Raw genomic sequence first — 16,674 nt, forward strand, 5'->3', positions numbered from 1 at the left:
TACCAGCCCCAGACAGACCTAGCGACTGCCTGGAGCCGCCTCCGCCCCGGCGTTCCGCCCAGGCCCGCCCCCGCAAGCCCTTCCCCCGGGCCTTTTGGCTCGAATTGCGACAGCGCCTCCCCGAAACTGCGGCTCCAGGAAGGTTTTGGGGACAGGAGCGGAGGCCATTGACACAGTGACAACTCCTTCAGGTGGCCCCGGCGCCGCGTTGAGAAGTCCCAGAGAGATGAAGCTGCTAGGGCGGGAGCTGGGTCTGTTTGCAAGAGGGACACACCCAACCCGCCCCCGGACTCTGCTGGGGGAGGAGCCCCCAGGAGTCAAGGAACGTGGAAGGGGACTGAACAGGACTCTCTCCATGGATAAACCCCTGTCACGTTCATCTCTGAATGTCAGTCTCCTCATCTGTGAAATGGGAAGAGCTTGTGAGTTACCTGGGAACTGGCAGAGACCAACACACAGTGTGCACGTGTGTGTGTGTGTGTGTGTGTGTGTACACCCAAGGAGAGAGAATGGGGGGGGGGGGGTGTCCCCGGATAGTCCAGATGGTGGCTTCTTCCCATGATTTTCTTGAACAGTTGCCCACCTGAGGTTCTGCCCCTCCCTGATTTTCCACCAGCTGCTTCAGCCTCCACTTTCACTTCTATAAAACAAGGATAATCCAGGTACCTATGTCACAGGATTACTGTGAGGATTAAATGTGAAAGGTATGTAAAGCATGGAGCGTATCTCCTGGCACATTAAGTAGGCTCCACTTCAGCCTGGTAAGGGTGGGAGATGGGCAGGTGAGGCTCCAGGAAGGGCCCCACATTAGCACATCCCTCCTAAAACGGAGTCACCACATTCCCCATCTGTACTATGTGTTGTGGGGTCAATGGCCTCCTTCTCCTGCTTTCCACAGCTTGGCTATGCTGGACCCCTCCCTCCCTCAATTTTTCACTCCCCCAGTCATCCTCTCTTCCCTAATGTGACTCCGGAAGCCAGTTCATCACCCCTCTTGAGGTTGAGAAAGAATCTCCCATTCCACCAGCACCTCTTCCCTGCTTTTGCCTCCCAACCTTGTTCCTGTCTGTAGGATCTGCCCGGATGATCCCTTCCCTGCACTTGTTGTTGAAAGAAAGTGTTTTCTTGTTTGGCTGCTCAGCAACAGGTGTAGATGGGTGCCAGCAAGATAGCACAGAAGCCACAGCCGCCTCCTATCCCTCTGGGCAGGCAGGAAGTCTCCAGAAGGAAGTCTTTTCAGCCATGGGCTATCAGAACAGAGATCTGAGCCAGCATGAGAGGGGTGGAGGTGGGAGCAGGGTGGACAAGACTCCCCCTTCCCCAGGCAGGAGACTGGGACCTCTCCCCTGCCACTGGGCAAGTCCTCTTAGCCCTTTGTCTGTCCCCCCCCCCACCCCCACTCACCCAGTCTCCCAGCCCCCTCCATCTCTGGGCAGGTCTCTGCAGAGTTTTCACACTCCTGTCACAGTCTGTCTTGGGTTATATTTAGTTGTGAAAAATCAGTCTTCTTTGCCAGTCTGAGAGGTTCCCAAGGGCAGAGATTGACGGTATTACCTCCACCCCCTGCCGCACCTTGGGTAGAATCTTTAGTATACTGTGTGACAAGCCCCTTGATATCCCTGGGACTCAGTTTCTTGGGCAACTTGGACAAGATGCCATCTAGAGTCTCTTTCCATCCTGTTGATCTAGGCTTCTACGTGGAGCAGCTGGGAATCCTCCGCCAACCCTTCCTCTAGTTTAGGACTGGGACGCTTGGGTCCTGCCTTCAGCGTTGTGGCTGCAGCACCATCCCTTCCAGCCCCAGCCTTCCCATTTTGCTACTGGAGAGCCTTTCCCTAGCCTGTGGCATTGGGTGGGAGCCTCCAAGATTGAGATCATAGTGGGACACCTAGCAATCCTTGCTTCCTCCCCTCTCATGAGGCATTCATTGGGAGTTTGCCCTTCCTGGCCTCTCATGGAATGTGGCTCCTTTCAAAAAACCAGTGAATAACAGCCACAATATTCCTAGGCATTAAGCTGCTGGTCATTCTCACCAAAGCAAGAAAAGTGAGGCCCTCCTTTTGTCCTGCAGAGTCAAGATGAGCTCCATGTCTCCTGAATGCTGGGCTATTTCCATGCATCCTCTGGGCAGGATAAATTTCCTGTGTCCTTCACTGTTGTATCCCCCTCAAGACTGCTTGGCGTACTCTCATCCCTATGCCTCATTTCCCTTTCTGCACCTGACAAATTCTACTCATCCCTAAAGATTTTACTCAAGCCCTACTCTCTCATGCCTTCCTTGAACCTCCCCCGCCCCAGTCCTGAGTAGGGATCCTTTCTCTGCACAGCCCTCCCTCCCTGTACTCTATCACTGATTGTCTTGCTTATCTCCCCTAAAAGACTGTGAACATCTTAAAGATAATGTTGTTTGTTTTTCATTTGTTTTTGGCCACATGGCATGCAGTCTTAGTTCCCTGACCAGGGATTAAGCACTGTCCCTCCTACAGTGGTAGTATGGAGTCCTAACGATTGGATTGCCAGGGGCTTCCCAAGGATAATCTCGTTTATCACTATATCCTCAGCACCCAGGATAGTGCCTGGCAAAGCTGGTCTTTAGGAAATACTTGTCGACTGACCAAACAGTTATCCTGTATCCTTAGAAGAGGTCATAAGTAGCAAGGCCGCTGTAGCATTAGGTACAGTCCCAGCAGCGAGCGCTGTCTGCTCTCCTTCGGAGTTTTCAGACCCAAGATGTTTCCAGCTTGAGGCTCCTGAGAGGAGCAGTAAAGACCCATGGGTTGAGCGGCAGCATAGAGAGGGACTGAACCTCCCCCAGCTTGAATGGCTCCAGCCCCATCCCCTCTCCCCAGCTGACTGCAGCTCCAGGCAGGATGCACAGAGAGTGTGCTTCGTCTCCCTTGCCAGCGAGCATCCCAGGGGAACTCAGCATCGGGAATTTCCTGGCAGAAAGATGGAAAGATAAGATAATTGCAAGGTATAGCTTTGAGCAGCAGTGACAGCAGAGAGAAGAAAGCAGAGCAAGTGGGTGTCAGGGAGACCCAGAGACAGGAAATCCTGCAAACAGGGAGCGTCGGTAGGAACTGATGGGACGGGGGAAGGCATTAGAGCAGGAAAGCTGCCAGTTCTCCCCTCCACTCACTGCTTGTTTTCTTTACCCCCCATAACTTCTTGAAGGCTTGGAGCACCCCCAAACCCCAAACCAACCTCCAACTCTCAAACTTCAGCTTTCTTTTCCTGTGTGTGGGGGGGCGGGGCCTCATTCCTCCAGACCCCAGCCTGGTGGGGCCTACATTGGCCCTACTTGTGGAGTCTGCAAGGCCTCGTGCTCCCAGTCTGCACTTTGCTCTGATTTGGCAGGTGTGTGAGCCCTGGATGCTCTGCCCGCTTCAGGAGTTTTCAAAGCAAGAAGAATTAATTAGCTCAGTGAGCCACAGTCAGCAGCTTCCACACCTGGCCCAGGGCTAAGACACACAGAACCCAACATTTCTTAGCAGAATCCCCTCCTGGGTTTCACTGGGGCCACCACCTCCTTGATCTTCCTTGCTGTGTCCTCAGAGCAGGGCACCCGTTGACACCTAAACTCGCTTTTGAGAATTAATTCCCCTCCTGGAAACCACTATCTTGGATTAGTCCTGGGTCCACTGGCTGTGGGCTGGGATCACAGGGCACCGTGGGCTCAGCACTCCGATGGCTGTGATTCCCCAGGCACAGATGAGTCCTTCATTGGCCCTGCAAGCCTGTTTGCTTCCATGGTGGGTGTACACAGCCCCTGTTTGTAGAAGGTGACCATCAGTGTTGGTGTCCTCTTCCTGGCTAGGTGCCTCTACAGAAGGGGCACCAAGGTGCCACAGGCGAAGGTGCTCACTGCCCTGCTGTCGACAGCCCTTCACCCACCTCCCCCCCCCCGCCCACCAGCCCCCCCAGGAAAGGTGAGAGGAAGAGAGGAGGTCATGGGGCACTGGGCTCTGATGGGTGGGGATTAAGGGTGACGTGGAGGTGACAATGTTTGGAAAGTGGGAGAGGTCTGGGTGGGGCAGGGGAAAGGGCAGGAGGAGACAAAGGAGAGGGTGGGAGGAGGAGGAGGGAGCAGGCGCCTTGAGCTTCAAGAGGAACATCACACTAGGGAAAGGCGGAGCTTGGGAAACTGCGAAATCAAAGAGCCAGCCTTGGCCAGCTCTTGGCCAGGCACCTGGAGCTGAGGGACACGTTCCCTTGTGGTCAGGCCTCTCTCCACACAAGGTGGAGGGCTATGGGCTTCTCTAAGCCTCAGTTCAGTCGCTCAGTCGTGTCTGACTCTTTGCAATCCCATGAATCGCAGCACGCCAAGCCTCCCTGTTCATCACCATCTCCTGGAGTTCACTCAGACTCACGTCCATCGAGTCCGTGATGCCATCCAGCCATCTCATCCTCTGTCATCCCCTTCTCCTCCTGCCCCCAATCCCCCCCAGCATCAGAGTCTTTTCCAATGAGTCAGCTCTTCTCATGAGGGGGCCAAAGTACTGGAGTTTCAGCTTTAGCATCATTCCCTCCAAAGAAATCCCAGGGTTGATCTTCAGAATGGACTGGTTGGATCTCCTTGCAGTCCAAGGGACTCTCAAGAGTCTTCTCCAACACCACAGATCAAAAGCATCAATTCTTCGGCGCTCAGCCTTCTTCACGGTCCAACTCTCACATCCATACATGACCACAGGAAAAACCATAGCCTTGACTAGACGGACCCTAGTCGGCAAAGTAATGTCTGTGCTTTTGAATATGCTATCTATGTTGGTCATAACTTTTCTTCCAAGGAGTAAGCGTCTTTTAATAATTTCATGGCTGCAGTGATTTTGGAGCCCCCTAAAATAAAGTCTGACACTGTTTCCACTGTTTCCCCATCTATTTCCCGTGATGGGACCGGATGCCATGATCTGTTTTCTGAATGTTGAGCTTTAGGCCAACTTTTTCGCTCTCCTCTTTCACTTTCATCAAGAGGCTTTTAGCTCCTCTTCACTTTCTGCCATAAGGGTGGTGTCATCTGCATATCTGAGGTTATTGATATTTCTCCTGGCAATCTTGATTCCAGCTTGTGTTTCTTCCAGTCCAGCATTTCTCATGATGTACTCTGCATACAAGTTAAACAAGCAGGGTGACAATATACAGCCTTGACGTACTCCTTTTCCTATTTGGAACCAGTCTGCTGTTCCATGTCCAGTTCTAACTGTTGCTTCCTGACCTGCATACAGATTTCTCAGGAGGCAGGTCAGGTGGTCTGGTATCCCCATCTCTTTCAGAACTTTCCACAGTTTATTGTGAGGACACCAAACTGGGAGTGCATGAACACAAACGTGACTGCTTTGGGAAAGTCCTCCCTGGCAAGTCATTTTTTGATTAGGACACCTCACACCATGTCCCATACCTTCCACACTGGGACAGAGGCTGGGGTAGTGTGAAGTCAGTGGTGTAGAGGTTGGCCCGATCAAGATTCAGACCTCAGCTCCGCCATCCCCTGGCTGCGTGATCTTGGACAAGTCACTGAAACCTTTCTGAACCCATTGCCTCATGGGAAAACGATAGCAGTGGTCCTTTGCTTGCTAGGGTGTTGTGAGAAGTAGGTGAGAGGCTACAGATGAGTCTCGGATTCATTTTTAGCGCTCACTCCGCTTGCTGGTCTTTGTCCTCCCGCCCCTAGATACACCTTTCCCTGGACCTTGAGGTGGAGGAAAAAGAGGCAGCCAAGCCTGAGATGGGGGCCTGCAGCTGCTAACACAATTTCTTCCGAACCCACAAGGAGAAGGCTGGAAGTAGAAGTGCCAGAAGTAGATGTCTTACCTCCCAAAGCCCTCACATCCCCGAAGCTCCTGGCCATTCTAACCCTGTCCTGGAGGCCCTAGTCCAAGGCCTGCTGCCTCCACCAGCCCCTCATCCTAGCCTCCTTCAGACTCCTCCACTCCCCACCCCCAACGTATCCTAGAGAAGAATCAAATAACCATCCAGACAAGCATCATGCGATTAGCATCCTTGTTGTTAAGATTGTTAATAACATACTGTTAATAAGATTCAGCCGTGTCATTATTTCTACTTCAGAACCCTTTTAATGAGAAATAACAGCTTTCATCACTGATAAAGATTTTACATTTTTGGCAGGGAGGCCACAGTTCTCTCCCCTGAAATATTCACTCTGACTCTGAGGGGTCCTGGGGGCAGGGGATGGTTGGGAAGTCTGGGATTGAGGGGAGGGAGAAGCAGCCCAATTCTCTGGCTTCACCTTGACCCAGATTCCAATAACCATTAGAAGAAAAAAAGACCCCAGAACATCCTCCCCAAATCTCCTACCCTCATTAAGGAATAGACAGCTACAGAATGCTACCAAAATATAAAAGCTTAATCTACAGACCTAGGTGACAAAACTCTAGGAATTTTGTGTAGATTTGCTTTTTCTTTTTTTTTTTCTAAAAATAGGCAGTTCCTACATGCAACCCCCATCTCCCTATCCACAGAGCCCAGAGGAAAAAGAGTTTTATGCTACTGCACACCCTAAGAGGATGAAACCAGGTGTTTGTGTCAAGGAGTGGTATTATTTCTGTCCAAAAGAGCAGTTAGAAAAACTTTCACCCGCTTAGAAAATACTGGGTGGGACAAAACTTCCAGGTCCAACCATCCAGCAGCCTCCCCCACCTCACCGGGATCCCAGGTTCCAATGGGGGATGTGGGTGAGCGCTGCCAAGCCCGAGCTGCCTTTCAGGTTTCAAGAGTCCTGGGGTTTGAAGGTGCTAGGGGTAAAGGATTAGGGGTATTCAAGGGATTGGGGTTGGGGGCAGATGTTTGGAGGTGGCTGGCAGGGACAGCCTGGGTGAGCCTGTGATTAGTGCCCTTGGCACGATGACACTATTTTGTTTCAGACAAAATAATATTGCCTATGGTAGTCCCAGAAAGGAGGTTCTGGGCTATGCTGCTGGCACCTCCTCCTCCCCACCTCTTCCCGCAGACTGCCTGGCTGCCTTCAGCCCCCGGCCCCCCCAGCTCCCCACCCCGCCTCCTCAGGGGTTCCCACTGGGCAGGCAGCAGCAGTCAGTGTAAACACCTTGACGTGCTCGTTTATCACCCCCAGGGGGCCATCTCCCTATCAACTCCACTGAGCGGTCCCAGCCCTGGCCCCTCATTTTAGGAGGGAGTAGCTCACTGTTTATATAGCTGAATCCCATTGCCAGCCCTGATGGGGCAGTGCCTGCAGTGCCAGGGCCCTGTTGGTGACCCCCCAACCCCCCCAGGGCAACAGGCTGAAGCCCAGACCACTCAGGTCACCCTGGCTGAAGCCTGAGGAAGGAAAACGCAGAAGCACTTGCCTCCTCCCCGAAAGCACCCCTTAAATCCCCATTACAGCAGCTGAGACACCTCCCCCAGCCTCAGTCAGCCGCATTAAACAAAAACAGCTTCATTATGCCAATTTCCAGCTTTCAATGTGGGGCTGGTAGCTGTCAGCAGAAATAAGAGTTAATCTGGCATCACTCACATTCACAGAGCTGCCTGGCTAAAAGGAAGCGATAAAGCTTTGATAGAAGCAGGAGTATACCCTGCTTGTCCAGCCTGCCACCAACACAGGGGCTTCTCTCTTCCCTCACCCCTGGGTGGCCAGGCTGTATCCTCTCTCTCTCTCTCTGGGTACTGTGTGCGCACGCGTGAGCTCGCGCACACAGACACAGACACACACACACACACACACACACACACATAGGCAGCTCTGACCCCTTCCCTCCCCACCACCCACTCCCCATCTCCAGGAATCTTTGTCCAGTACCATCTGGAAATACCTAACTCTGTCTCTTTGGCTTTTACTCTGGACCGTGATTAACTTTTTATTTTGGAAAATTACTTTATTATAGATATAGATATGTATGTATGTATATATAAAAAGGTTCCATTTCATTTGTAAAATTTTTTCTTTTTTTTTCCCTACAGAAAATGATGACAAGATTAAAGGAAAAAAATAAGTTACATTACAGTTTCCAAAATGGTTCTTGCTCTCCACTGAAGATGGGCCCCCGTCAAGGCGGTAGTGCACTCTCAATCCCAGCTTGTGCTTTGCAAGAAGAGGGAACATAACTAGACTAGTTATTTTAGGTTAAAATAGCCAAGAGACAGACGCCTTCGCCTCAAAAATATTCTGAGACACATAAAAGCAGAAGGGAACGAATCTCTTCAGTCACAAAATGTCGTACATCCCGCAAATACTAGATTCAATTAATTTAATAAAATAGAATATACATAGAGATTCTGCACAAACGTATTGCTTTCTCCCAACAGCTCCTGGTGTCGGGAACCTCAGCTCTGCTGGGCCTCTCTCTCCACTTGGAGCCAAGGTGGCCAGGGCTGTCCAGAGCCGGGGCTGCTGCTGTTAACTCTGGAAACTCTGCTTGCCGGTGCCCAGCGTTGCTGAGGCAAGGAGGAGCACCTCCTCGGTGTCCATTTGGAAACTTTCAGGAATACAGCCCAGGAGGAGGAGCTGGGATTTGGCACCCAGTGGAGAGAGGTGAGTGGGAGAGTAGGGCAGGACTCAGGGGTCCAGGTCTGCTGGGTCACAGGATAAACCAGAGAGACTCAGCACGTCTTTCTTTGGGGAGGGTGAGGCAGCCATGCTGTCGGGAGGGCCAGAGGCCAAGGGATCCTTGGAGTCGCTGGACGGAGCCCTCCGGCGGAGGCAGACACCAGGACTGGGTGGGGGCCGAGGGCCCTGGCTCTGGCTCTCCGGGGGGTCTATGGAGATGCTGGGTGGGCTGAGTTTCTTCTTGGGCCGGCTCCCAGCTCCCCCTAGAGGCTGACCTCCAAGGCTAGCGGGATCGGGGCCCAGGGTGGGCTGGGAGCCACTGTCCAGGCAGCTGACCGCGATGGAGTGCCTCCTCTGTTCATCCAGCCAGGACGCCGGCCGGCGCGGGCAGCTCTGCGCCTCCACGCTGTAGCACTTCTTCAGGTCCCGTGCGGACGGGGCTTCCTCCTGACTGTCCATGGGCAGGAGGTCTCCTGAAATCCAGCTCAGCTCCGTGTCCAGCTCTAAGCTGCTTCTGGTCTCTGGTGGGCCCTTGCCCCACTGGGGTTCTGGGCCTGGGCAGGGGGCTGACGGGGGCATGTGCTTCAAGATCTTGCTCTGGCTGCGGGAATGCTGCTGAGCCTGGGTGCTGGAGCGGCCCCAAAAGGAGGAGGCCCGGGCCAGTGGCGGGGAGGGCCCACTCACCTCTGACAGCAGGTCTTCCCTGCTGCCCAGGCCCTGAATGTCCAACGAATCCGTCCTTATTGCTGCCTGTATGGGGTAGGGGGAGGGCTCAGCCCGCAGGCTTCCTCTCCCCCATGAACTGTCCCACCTGGCAGGTCAGACAACCCCTCCTTCCCCTCCATGGAGCTGCAGGACCACCCTAAGCAGGGGTTCTCAGTGTCTGCTCTTACTGGGAGATAGGGGTCATGCACTGTTTGCTCTCTGTTGTCCATTGTGTCCCCACCCCAGGCCTGCAGGAATTGCTCCATGCAGCTCCCAACCCATGTGATCCCAGAAAGCGCTGGGCCAGCCCTGCTCCCCAGCTGTCTCCTTCAAACCTCCTAGCCTCTGCACAGGCTATTTCTTTGGCCTTACATACCGTTCCCAAACGGCAAGCATCCTTTGACTTTATGGGCTCAAGTACCCTGTGATGTAATATCTGACCATCTTTACCCCAAAGTAAAACTGACTCCTTCCTCTTCTGCTCTCTGCTGCACCACACGCGTGCGCACCCTGTTGCTGCAGTGACCTGATGGGGTATTTGTCTCTGCTATTGTACCATGGGCTCCAGAGGGCAGGCGTTGTCTCATTTGTCCCCAGTGCCCAGACATGGGGGCTGCTCAGTGAATACTTGCGAAGCCGCTGAGGACTGTGCCTGCTCCCAAAGGTGACGGATTAAAGCAGATGCTCACGTAGCTATCCTCACACATGGGACACAGAGCATGAGCAGCGGCCTTGTCACGGGGGGGCAGACAGGCCTCACCTGGCTACCTGAGCCTTTGTTCTGTGCTCCTTTGTTCTGTGGGATCTGGAAGCTGGGCCCTGGGGGTCACCAAAAGTGGAGACACCCAAAACATGCCTTGTGCCCCTTAGCTAGGTCTACAAGGACAGAGACTTGCTGGGCAGCTCTGCCTATGGACAGGGAATCCAGAGACCCAGGTTCTATCTCCAACCTGACATGTGTCCCTGGACAACCATGACCCCCTCTGGTCTCTGGCTTCTTCTGCGTCCCCAAGGGGACACAGACCACTTTGCTTTGCCTAGAATTGTGTCCCCAGCATCTAGAACTCAGTCTGGCACATCACTGGCACACAATAAATGTTTGCTGGGAGAATGGAAGTGGCAAGCCTCATCATCACCAACAGCCTAGGATTCCCAGCAGAGAGGCCAGCCCCGGCCCCTGCCCACCCACTATACCAGCTCACCTGGCGCCTGAGTGGCCTCTGAGCCAAAGGGGAGCGGCCTGGTGGGGGCAATTTGGGGATGGTGCCCCAGGTGGGAGCACCATGGGGCTGGAGCAGATGGGGTGCATCTTTGGGAAGCTGCGGGATGTAGCTGGTGTCTGCTGGCTGGGAGTGGACGGACAAGATGGAGCCTGTGAGGGGAGGTGGTGAGGGGAGAAAAGACCTGGACAGTCAATGTGCTGGCCCCCACCTGAGTCCCTCCCATCCCCTGTCCACTCTCCCCCAGCTGAGGCCCCTGCTTTCACCACCCCATCCCCACCCTGGACTGAAAGCCGCTCCCCTCAGGCTGGGAGCTTCCTCAGGCAGGGGCAGCTGACCCCTTCAGGCTGGGGGCTCCTCAGAGGTAGGAGAGGCCTCTTTGGCTGCCTCAGTACCCCTCCTTCCAGAGGGCAGGACTGAGCTTAGGCAAGGACGGATCTCCCAGTGTGAGCCAAGCGGGCCTGCCCCCAGCCTTGGTACCTGACTGAGCTCTGGGGAGCCCCCAGCCCCTGTGTCCCAGGGACCCCTCGGCAGTGCTCCCATCCCGGCACATGTAGCTGTCATTGGGCAGAGAGTGCGTTCGGCTGACCCCAGACTTCCGCACAGTCAGCAGATCTGGTCCCAGCATGACGGGCACCTCCTCAGGGGGGGACTCCATCTGCAAAAGGAACAGTGCGGGGGGCGGGGGGGGGAAGTAGGAGGAAGAGGGGCATCAGATTGGGTGACTGAGGCAGAGCTAGGCGATGGGACTCAGAAGCCCACCGCCCTGTCCAGACCCTGGCCCCCATCCCCTCCCTGGACAAGGTGGTGATGGGATGAATGTGGATGGGGAGAAGGACCAGACACATGGATGAGCCTTCCAAACACAGAGGAAGTGGGTAGGAGGACGCCCTGCCCCCAGAAAACTATTCATATTACATCTTGGAGCTTCCCACTGGAGATGACGGAGAGGTGAGGAGGTGTTCAAAGGAGGGAGAGCAGCCCCCAGCCCCCAGCCCTGAAGGCAGCCCAAGAGCTCATACTCAAGGCCTCACTGAGAGGCTCTGAAGCTGGACAGTGAAGAGTTAAAAGCTAACAGCACCAGCCGCCCTCAGCATCCCACCTGGAGATTGCCTGGAGAATCCCGTGGACAGAGGAGCCTGGCAGGCTACAGTCCATAGGGTCACAAAGAGTCGTACATGACTGAAGCGACTTAACACGCACATACTCCCTATCTCAATCACTGCGCTGGGGCTGTGGGGGGATTGATGAGTCGGGGAGGACCTTCCCAATGAGTAGAAGAGGAGGCAGCCAGAGACTCCCTGCAGAACAGAGGCTGTTTGATCATCCAGTTCTTAACGCAGCCGCAGCACCCAGCACTAGACAAGGGCCAGGTTAATGTGAGCTGAATGATGGATGAACACTAAGGGGATGGGTCACAGCTGGTTTACCCACCGCCCCACCTCTCTTTAATTAAACAATGACTCTGGCAGGTGGTGGGTGGTGAGCAAGGCCTGGATACCATGGTCTCAGGTCCTCCCTTAGTGGACAGACTAGAATGAGAGTGGATTTTTTAAAATCGAATTTCAAAGAAAGGCAGTCATCAGCTTTTGATCCCAGACAGAGGGAAACAAAATTTGTTCCCAAGAGATTTCTCCATCTCTAGTTCTCATGTCCATTCCCAGTTCTCAGAGAGGCCATAGATTCCTGTCCCCTTGCAGACTCAGCCAGGTAAGTAGTCCCAGCAGGCCTGAGAATGACTGTCAGAAAACAGTCTGGATCCTCTGCTTCCTCTCTCAGCCCCAGGCTCCACTTCTGCCAACCACTCCAAGAACCCCAGGGACCCCGAATCAGTGGTCAACAGAGCCCTGCTGCGAGAAATGGGCCCCTGTCCCTCCTTAAGTCCAAAGAAGAGGGGAAGGTAGGGAGGAGGGGGCTGCTCACTGTTAGATGTGGATGGGAGAGCTGGGTAAAAGTGGAGAAGCTGTCAGAACACAAAGAAGCTCCTCTGGACGTGGGGACACCCAGGGACAGTGACAGGGGAGACAGGAACAACCCCCCCACTGGGTGGAGAAGGGCATGATGGTAGCAGCAGAGATGTGCCTCTCACCCACTGTGTGGTGGTGAATGGCTCATGTTGGGGGGAGGTGGGAAGGGGAGGTGGGAAGGAGGGGTGCAGGGACGGGGAGGGCTGGCCTGCACGGGGCTCCAAATTCAAAAACCAACTCTGTGGCCAGACAGGCACGTTGGTCAGCTGTCTGATAACACCTCTGTTTTGAGCTCTGTCCCTCTTGGGTATCTGGATTAACCCTTTCACAACTGCTGCCCCTGGGCCCTCTGGGCAAGGCCCCAGTTGAATCTTATTTAATTTCTTTGTCCACAGTGGGGGACCTTAGTAAAGCCTGGGGCACTAAGTGCTGCCTCTGGGTGGGGCTGGCGGCAGAGTGAGGGGGAAGGGATCCGGAGCCCCTGCAGTCAGCCCGCCCCTGGGGGGCTGGGGAGCAGTGGGGGCTGTGTGTATGTACATTGCTCGCCAGGGCACTAAGTAAGAGTGTGTGAGTGTCATCAGGCAAACAGTCATCCGTCAGAGCTAGAGAGCAGGACAGTTCAGACACAATCTCTGACGTCAAAGACAGAGCCTCCATCTCAGCTAGAGGGATCTAGACAGGGAGAGAGATGATCAGGCATAAGAAACCAGGACAGTGCGCACTCTCACATGTGCACACACACACGCACACATACACACAGAGTCCCTCTTCCCATTGTTCACAGAGCAGAAGGAGAAGGTCCCTCCTTTCTCTCTTCCCACCCCCTTCCCAAGTAAACTGAGAGCACCTCCCCTCCCCCCACTTCAAACCCCTGCTCTGATCAGAGAGGCTGCACAGGCAGGAAAGAGCTGGAGCAACTGACAAAGCGAGGAGACAGGGAAACGCTCTAAAGATGCTGCAGGAATCTTGACAGCCCCTCCCACATTACCACCATCCAGGGAGGGAGCAGGGAGCTGGGAGGGCTTCTGACTCTTATAAAGAAGATACCAGAAAAAAAAAAAAAAAGAAGAAGAAGAAAGGCCCGCAAAGCGCCTCTCTGCTCCCAGCAAGACAGAGCAGCGTAGGGCGTGCTGGGGACAAAGCTGCCAGCCTGACGGCCGCTTTCTGCCTATTCCCTCTGCTTCCAAAAGCCTGGCAGGACTTGGCCTGCCCTCGAATTCTGGCATCTCCCCTCCTGGGCCCTCTTCCACCTGCCCTCTCCAGCCTGGGTTCTGGGAGGGCTCTCCTGTCGCTGGCCTGAATTGGGCACACTCAGTTGGGCTAGTACCCCATCTGGCTGGCTCACCTGGGATCTGCAGCTGGGCTTCAGTGCCTGCAGGACCCTGGAGGAGAGTGGGGCCATGCCTCCCAGATGAGCTGACTGCCTGGTCACCTTCTCAACATCTTCTTCTCCCCCAGCACCTTTCCCCATGACCTTCCTTCAGGATGAGAGGACTCAAGAATGGACTTGATCTCTCAGGGATCATTCTAGGTCACTGCCAGGTTCAGGACCCTATAGTCTATCTGAGCCTGAATCCAAGAAGAGGTCAGGAACCCTAGAGCAAGGTCTCTTCCTATTTAAGGATCAACGTCCATTTCTTTGATCAGGCTAACAGGTGTCCCAGGTACTGGGAACCTGGTTGCCCAGCCCATCATCCATCATGGCCCATGGAACACTAGGCTTTCAGCTGAAACTTGTCTCCTTGCTTCCACTCTGGGTCTACCAGGGACTTTCCTACAGTCCGTGACTTAGGAGGAGGGCTTTAGGGTGCACCTCCAAGTGAAGGGGGTCAAAGGTGGCGAGACAGGTCCCAGGAGGAGAAGGAAGAGGACCCCAGGAAGCAGAAGACTGCACTGAGATGGGATTGGAGGAGAAAAGCATGTGCTGCTGTGGGAAGATGCAAGGCTTGGGGAAGAAGCCAAGTCTTATTTCAAACGAGGTCCTTGAACCCACTCCTGACTGGAGCCTTCCATCCCCTCTCAGGGCCAGGTCAGAAGCCACAGGCTACAGATAGCGTCCAGCATGCCCAGCGGTTTCCATAGCTTAAAAGGCTGCCACACAGAACTAGTGGGGAGGGCAGTGGGTCCAGAAAAGAAGCAGACTGTGGCCTAAGACATGCCCCTCAGTGGGCCCCCTGGCCACCTGCACTCACCCCCAGAGCACCTCTCCTGGATCTTGTTCATCACTCTGACCATCTGCTAACCCACTGACAACTTGTCTTCTGCTCCTCTTTTCTTCCAGGTTCTTTCTTAAGATTGCCCTCTCCAAACCCCTCCTCCATCTATTCTTCTCCCTCAGAAGTGTTATCTCGGCATCCCTACCTTCCAACTATGTGTTCCAGAGGTGGATCTCAGCCTGAAGAACCCCTGGCCACCTCCTGCCAGGCCCAGTTCAGCTGAAGTAAAGCTGTTCTTTCCCCAGACACCCAGTGGGCAGGAAAGAGCCCCACCTCCCCAGAAGCATGGCGCAGCATGGCACAGCCCAGCACAGTCAGGGGAAGGGGCACAGCACAGGGACACAGTAACCTGTGGGTCGGAGCCGCCTGGGCTGCGGGCAGGAGGGAAGGCAGAGGGCTGGCCCCCTGGGCCTGCCAGCTCGTCCATCAGCTTCAGCTCCCCATCCAGGGAGCCCTGGATCAGCAGGGATATGGTGTCAAACAGCTGTCTCTCCTGGGGAGGGCCAGCCCATAAGGGGAGCCAAAGAGTCAGGGGAGTGAGGGTCAGAGGAGCAGTGATGGGAAGCGTCATGGCAGGGGTTGAGAAGAGACAGAGAAAAAGAGGAGGTCACAGGTATGTACACACAAGCACGCACACACGTAACAGTAACAACAGAGAGAGACAAAGGGGGCAGTGGGGAAGGTGGGCAAGAGACAGGTGTGGGAGGAGGACGGAGAGATAGGAGGTGGAAAACGGGCGCCCAGAGGGAGAGAAGGGGAAAGAAAGATCAGGAAGGAAGATTGAGAGATGGCCTCAGGCAGGTTGAGGGTCAGGGAGGAAGGAAGTTTGGCAAAATCAGGGCAAGGGTAAGAGAGAAACAGGTAGGAAACAGAAAATGACCTTGAACCTAAAAGCCAGGAAGGGAAGTCCCAGCCAAGCTGGAGGCACCGGGACAGATGAGCCCGCAAGTGTGCCAGTGGCTTGCTGGGGCGGCCCCACGCTGCAAGTGTGGGCAGCCATCTCTGGGGACAGGCTAGGGCCTGCTTACCTCTCCGCATTGAGGCAGAGGGTCAGATGATTCAGGAGGAGCCCTAGGGTCTGCTTGCTGCCCACTCCCTGTACGCCACCCACCATCTGAGCACCCACAGCACCTGTCTCTAGAGGCGGAGGGGGGATCTCTGCTCACCATGGGGTGCTCCAGAGAGAAGTGGGAGGCTGTTCCAGTGTGGGGTGTGGCATGTGGGGCCCCCTGTTTGGGGCTGCCAGGGCTGCCGGGGCCCTCGACCCCAGGCCAGAGGAAGGGGCTGCCCAGTGGTGAGGGGGCCTGTGGGCTGAGCGTCTTCATCTCTAGCTCCAGTTCAGCCTCCAGCTCAGCCTCCTCCTTGGCCTCCTTGTTGCTCTCCTCCAGATGCTTCATCAGCACGGCAATGACCACGTTGACCAGCACAAACTGGGCTGTCAGCACGAAGGACACGAAGTAGATGGGGGAGATGACCGTGTTGTAGCAGGTGGACTCCTGGTCACAGTCCCGGAGGGTGTCCTGGGGAGGCAGGTTGGGAGAGTGAGGTTGGGAAGACAGTGGACAGAGCTTTCACAGGAAGTCAGGTCTCCAGTGTCACAGAGCTTTGCAGGGGACAAGGAAGGGCAGGAGGAGGGAGAGCTGGTGTCCGAGGGGCAGGAGAGCATTAGCCACTGTCCTGGGAGGTGTGACTTAGAGAATGTCCTGGGGAGAGGGAGTCCCAGAGTGTTCCAGCATGGAGGCTAGAAGGTTACATGCTTTTGTTCACATCGGGTTCAACCTGAGCCAAGAAGTGGGGCCATCTCCTTGAGGCCAGAGCCAGCCCTGGGAGGGGCCTCACTGTGGGGGCTCTCACCTTCATGATGCCGTTCCAGTTGTCACCTGTGGAGACTCGGAAGAGGGTCAAGAAGGCCATGCCAAAGTTCCGAAAGGTGGCATGCCGGCCCAGGCCCTCGCAGGGGTGTGTCTCATCACACTCTGAGGAGGAAGGAAGGGGAAAGAGGCTTGAGTTAGCCCAGGAATCCCTGAGTCCCCAGCCCTGGCTCC

General features: G+C 54.9%; 1 protein-coding gene and 1 long non-coding RNA gene across 25 annotated transcripts in view; one reads left to right on the forward strand and one right to left on the reverse strand.

Annotated features, from left to right (window-relative positions):
- The first annotated feature begins 101 nt into the window (after window positions 1–101).
- Window positions 102–6,035, forward strand: LOC121820597 (uncharacterized). Its single transcript, XR_006061185.2, has 2 exons — window positions 102–422; window positions 5,669–6,035. It is a non-coding gene; the product is annotated as an uncharacterized LOC121820597 (long non-coding RNA).
- A 2,170-nt stretch (window positions 6,036–8,205) lies between these two features.
- CACNA1G (calcium voltage-gated channel subunit alpha1 G) overlaps window positions 8,206–16,674 on the reverse strand; it is a 61,967-nt gene continuing 53,498 nt past the window's right edge. For 8 of the 24 annotated variants that reach the window (XM_042255806.1, XM_027974728.2, XM_027974729.2 and 5 more), the window contains 5 exons: window positions 16,484–16,605; window positions 15,796–16,149; window positions 10,927–11,104; window positions 10,429–10,598; window positions 8,206–9,271 (listed from right to left, as the gene is read on the reverse strand). In XM_042255806.1, coding sequence (XP_042111740.1) covers window positions 8,531–9,271; window positions 10,429–10,598; window positions 10,927–11,104; window positions 15,796–16,149; window positions 16,484–16,605 — 1,565 coding nt within the window. In that variant the 3' untranslated portion in view covers window positions 8,206–8,530. Of the gene's footprint in view, window positions 9,272–10,428; window positions 10,599–10,926; window positions 11,105–12,950; window positions 13,086–13,256; window positions 15,123–15,795; window positions 16,150–16,483; window positions 16,606–16,674 lie in introns of those variants that run through there. The other 16 variants (XM_027974722.2, XM_042255802.1, XM_042255803.1 and 13 more) reach the window with 6 other exon arrangements.

Source organism: Ovis aries, chromosome 11 (genome assembly GCF_016772045.2).
Source record: "Ovis aries strain OAR_USU_Benz2616 breed Rambouillet chromosome 11, ARS-UI_Ramb_v3.0, whole genome shotgun sequence".
NCBI lineage: Eukaryota > Metazoa > Chordata > Mammalia > Artiodactyla > Bovidae > Ovis > Ovis aries.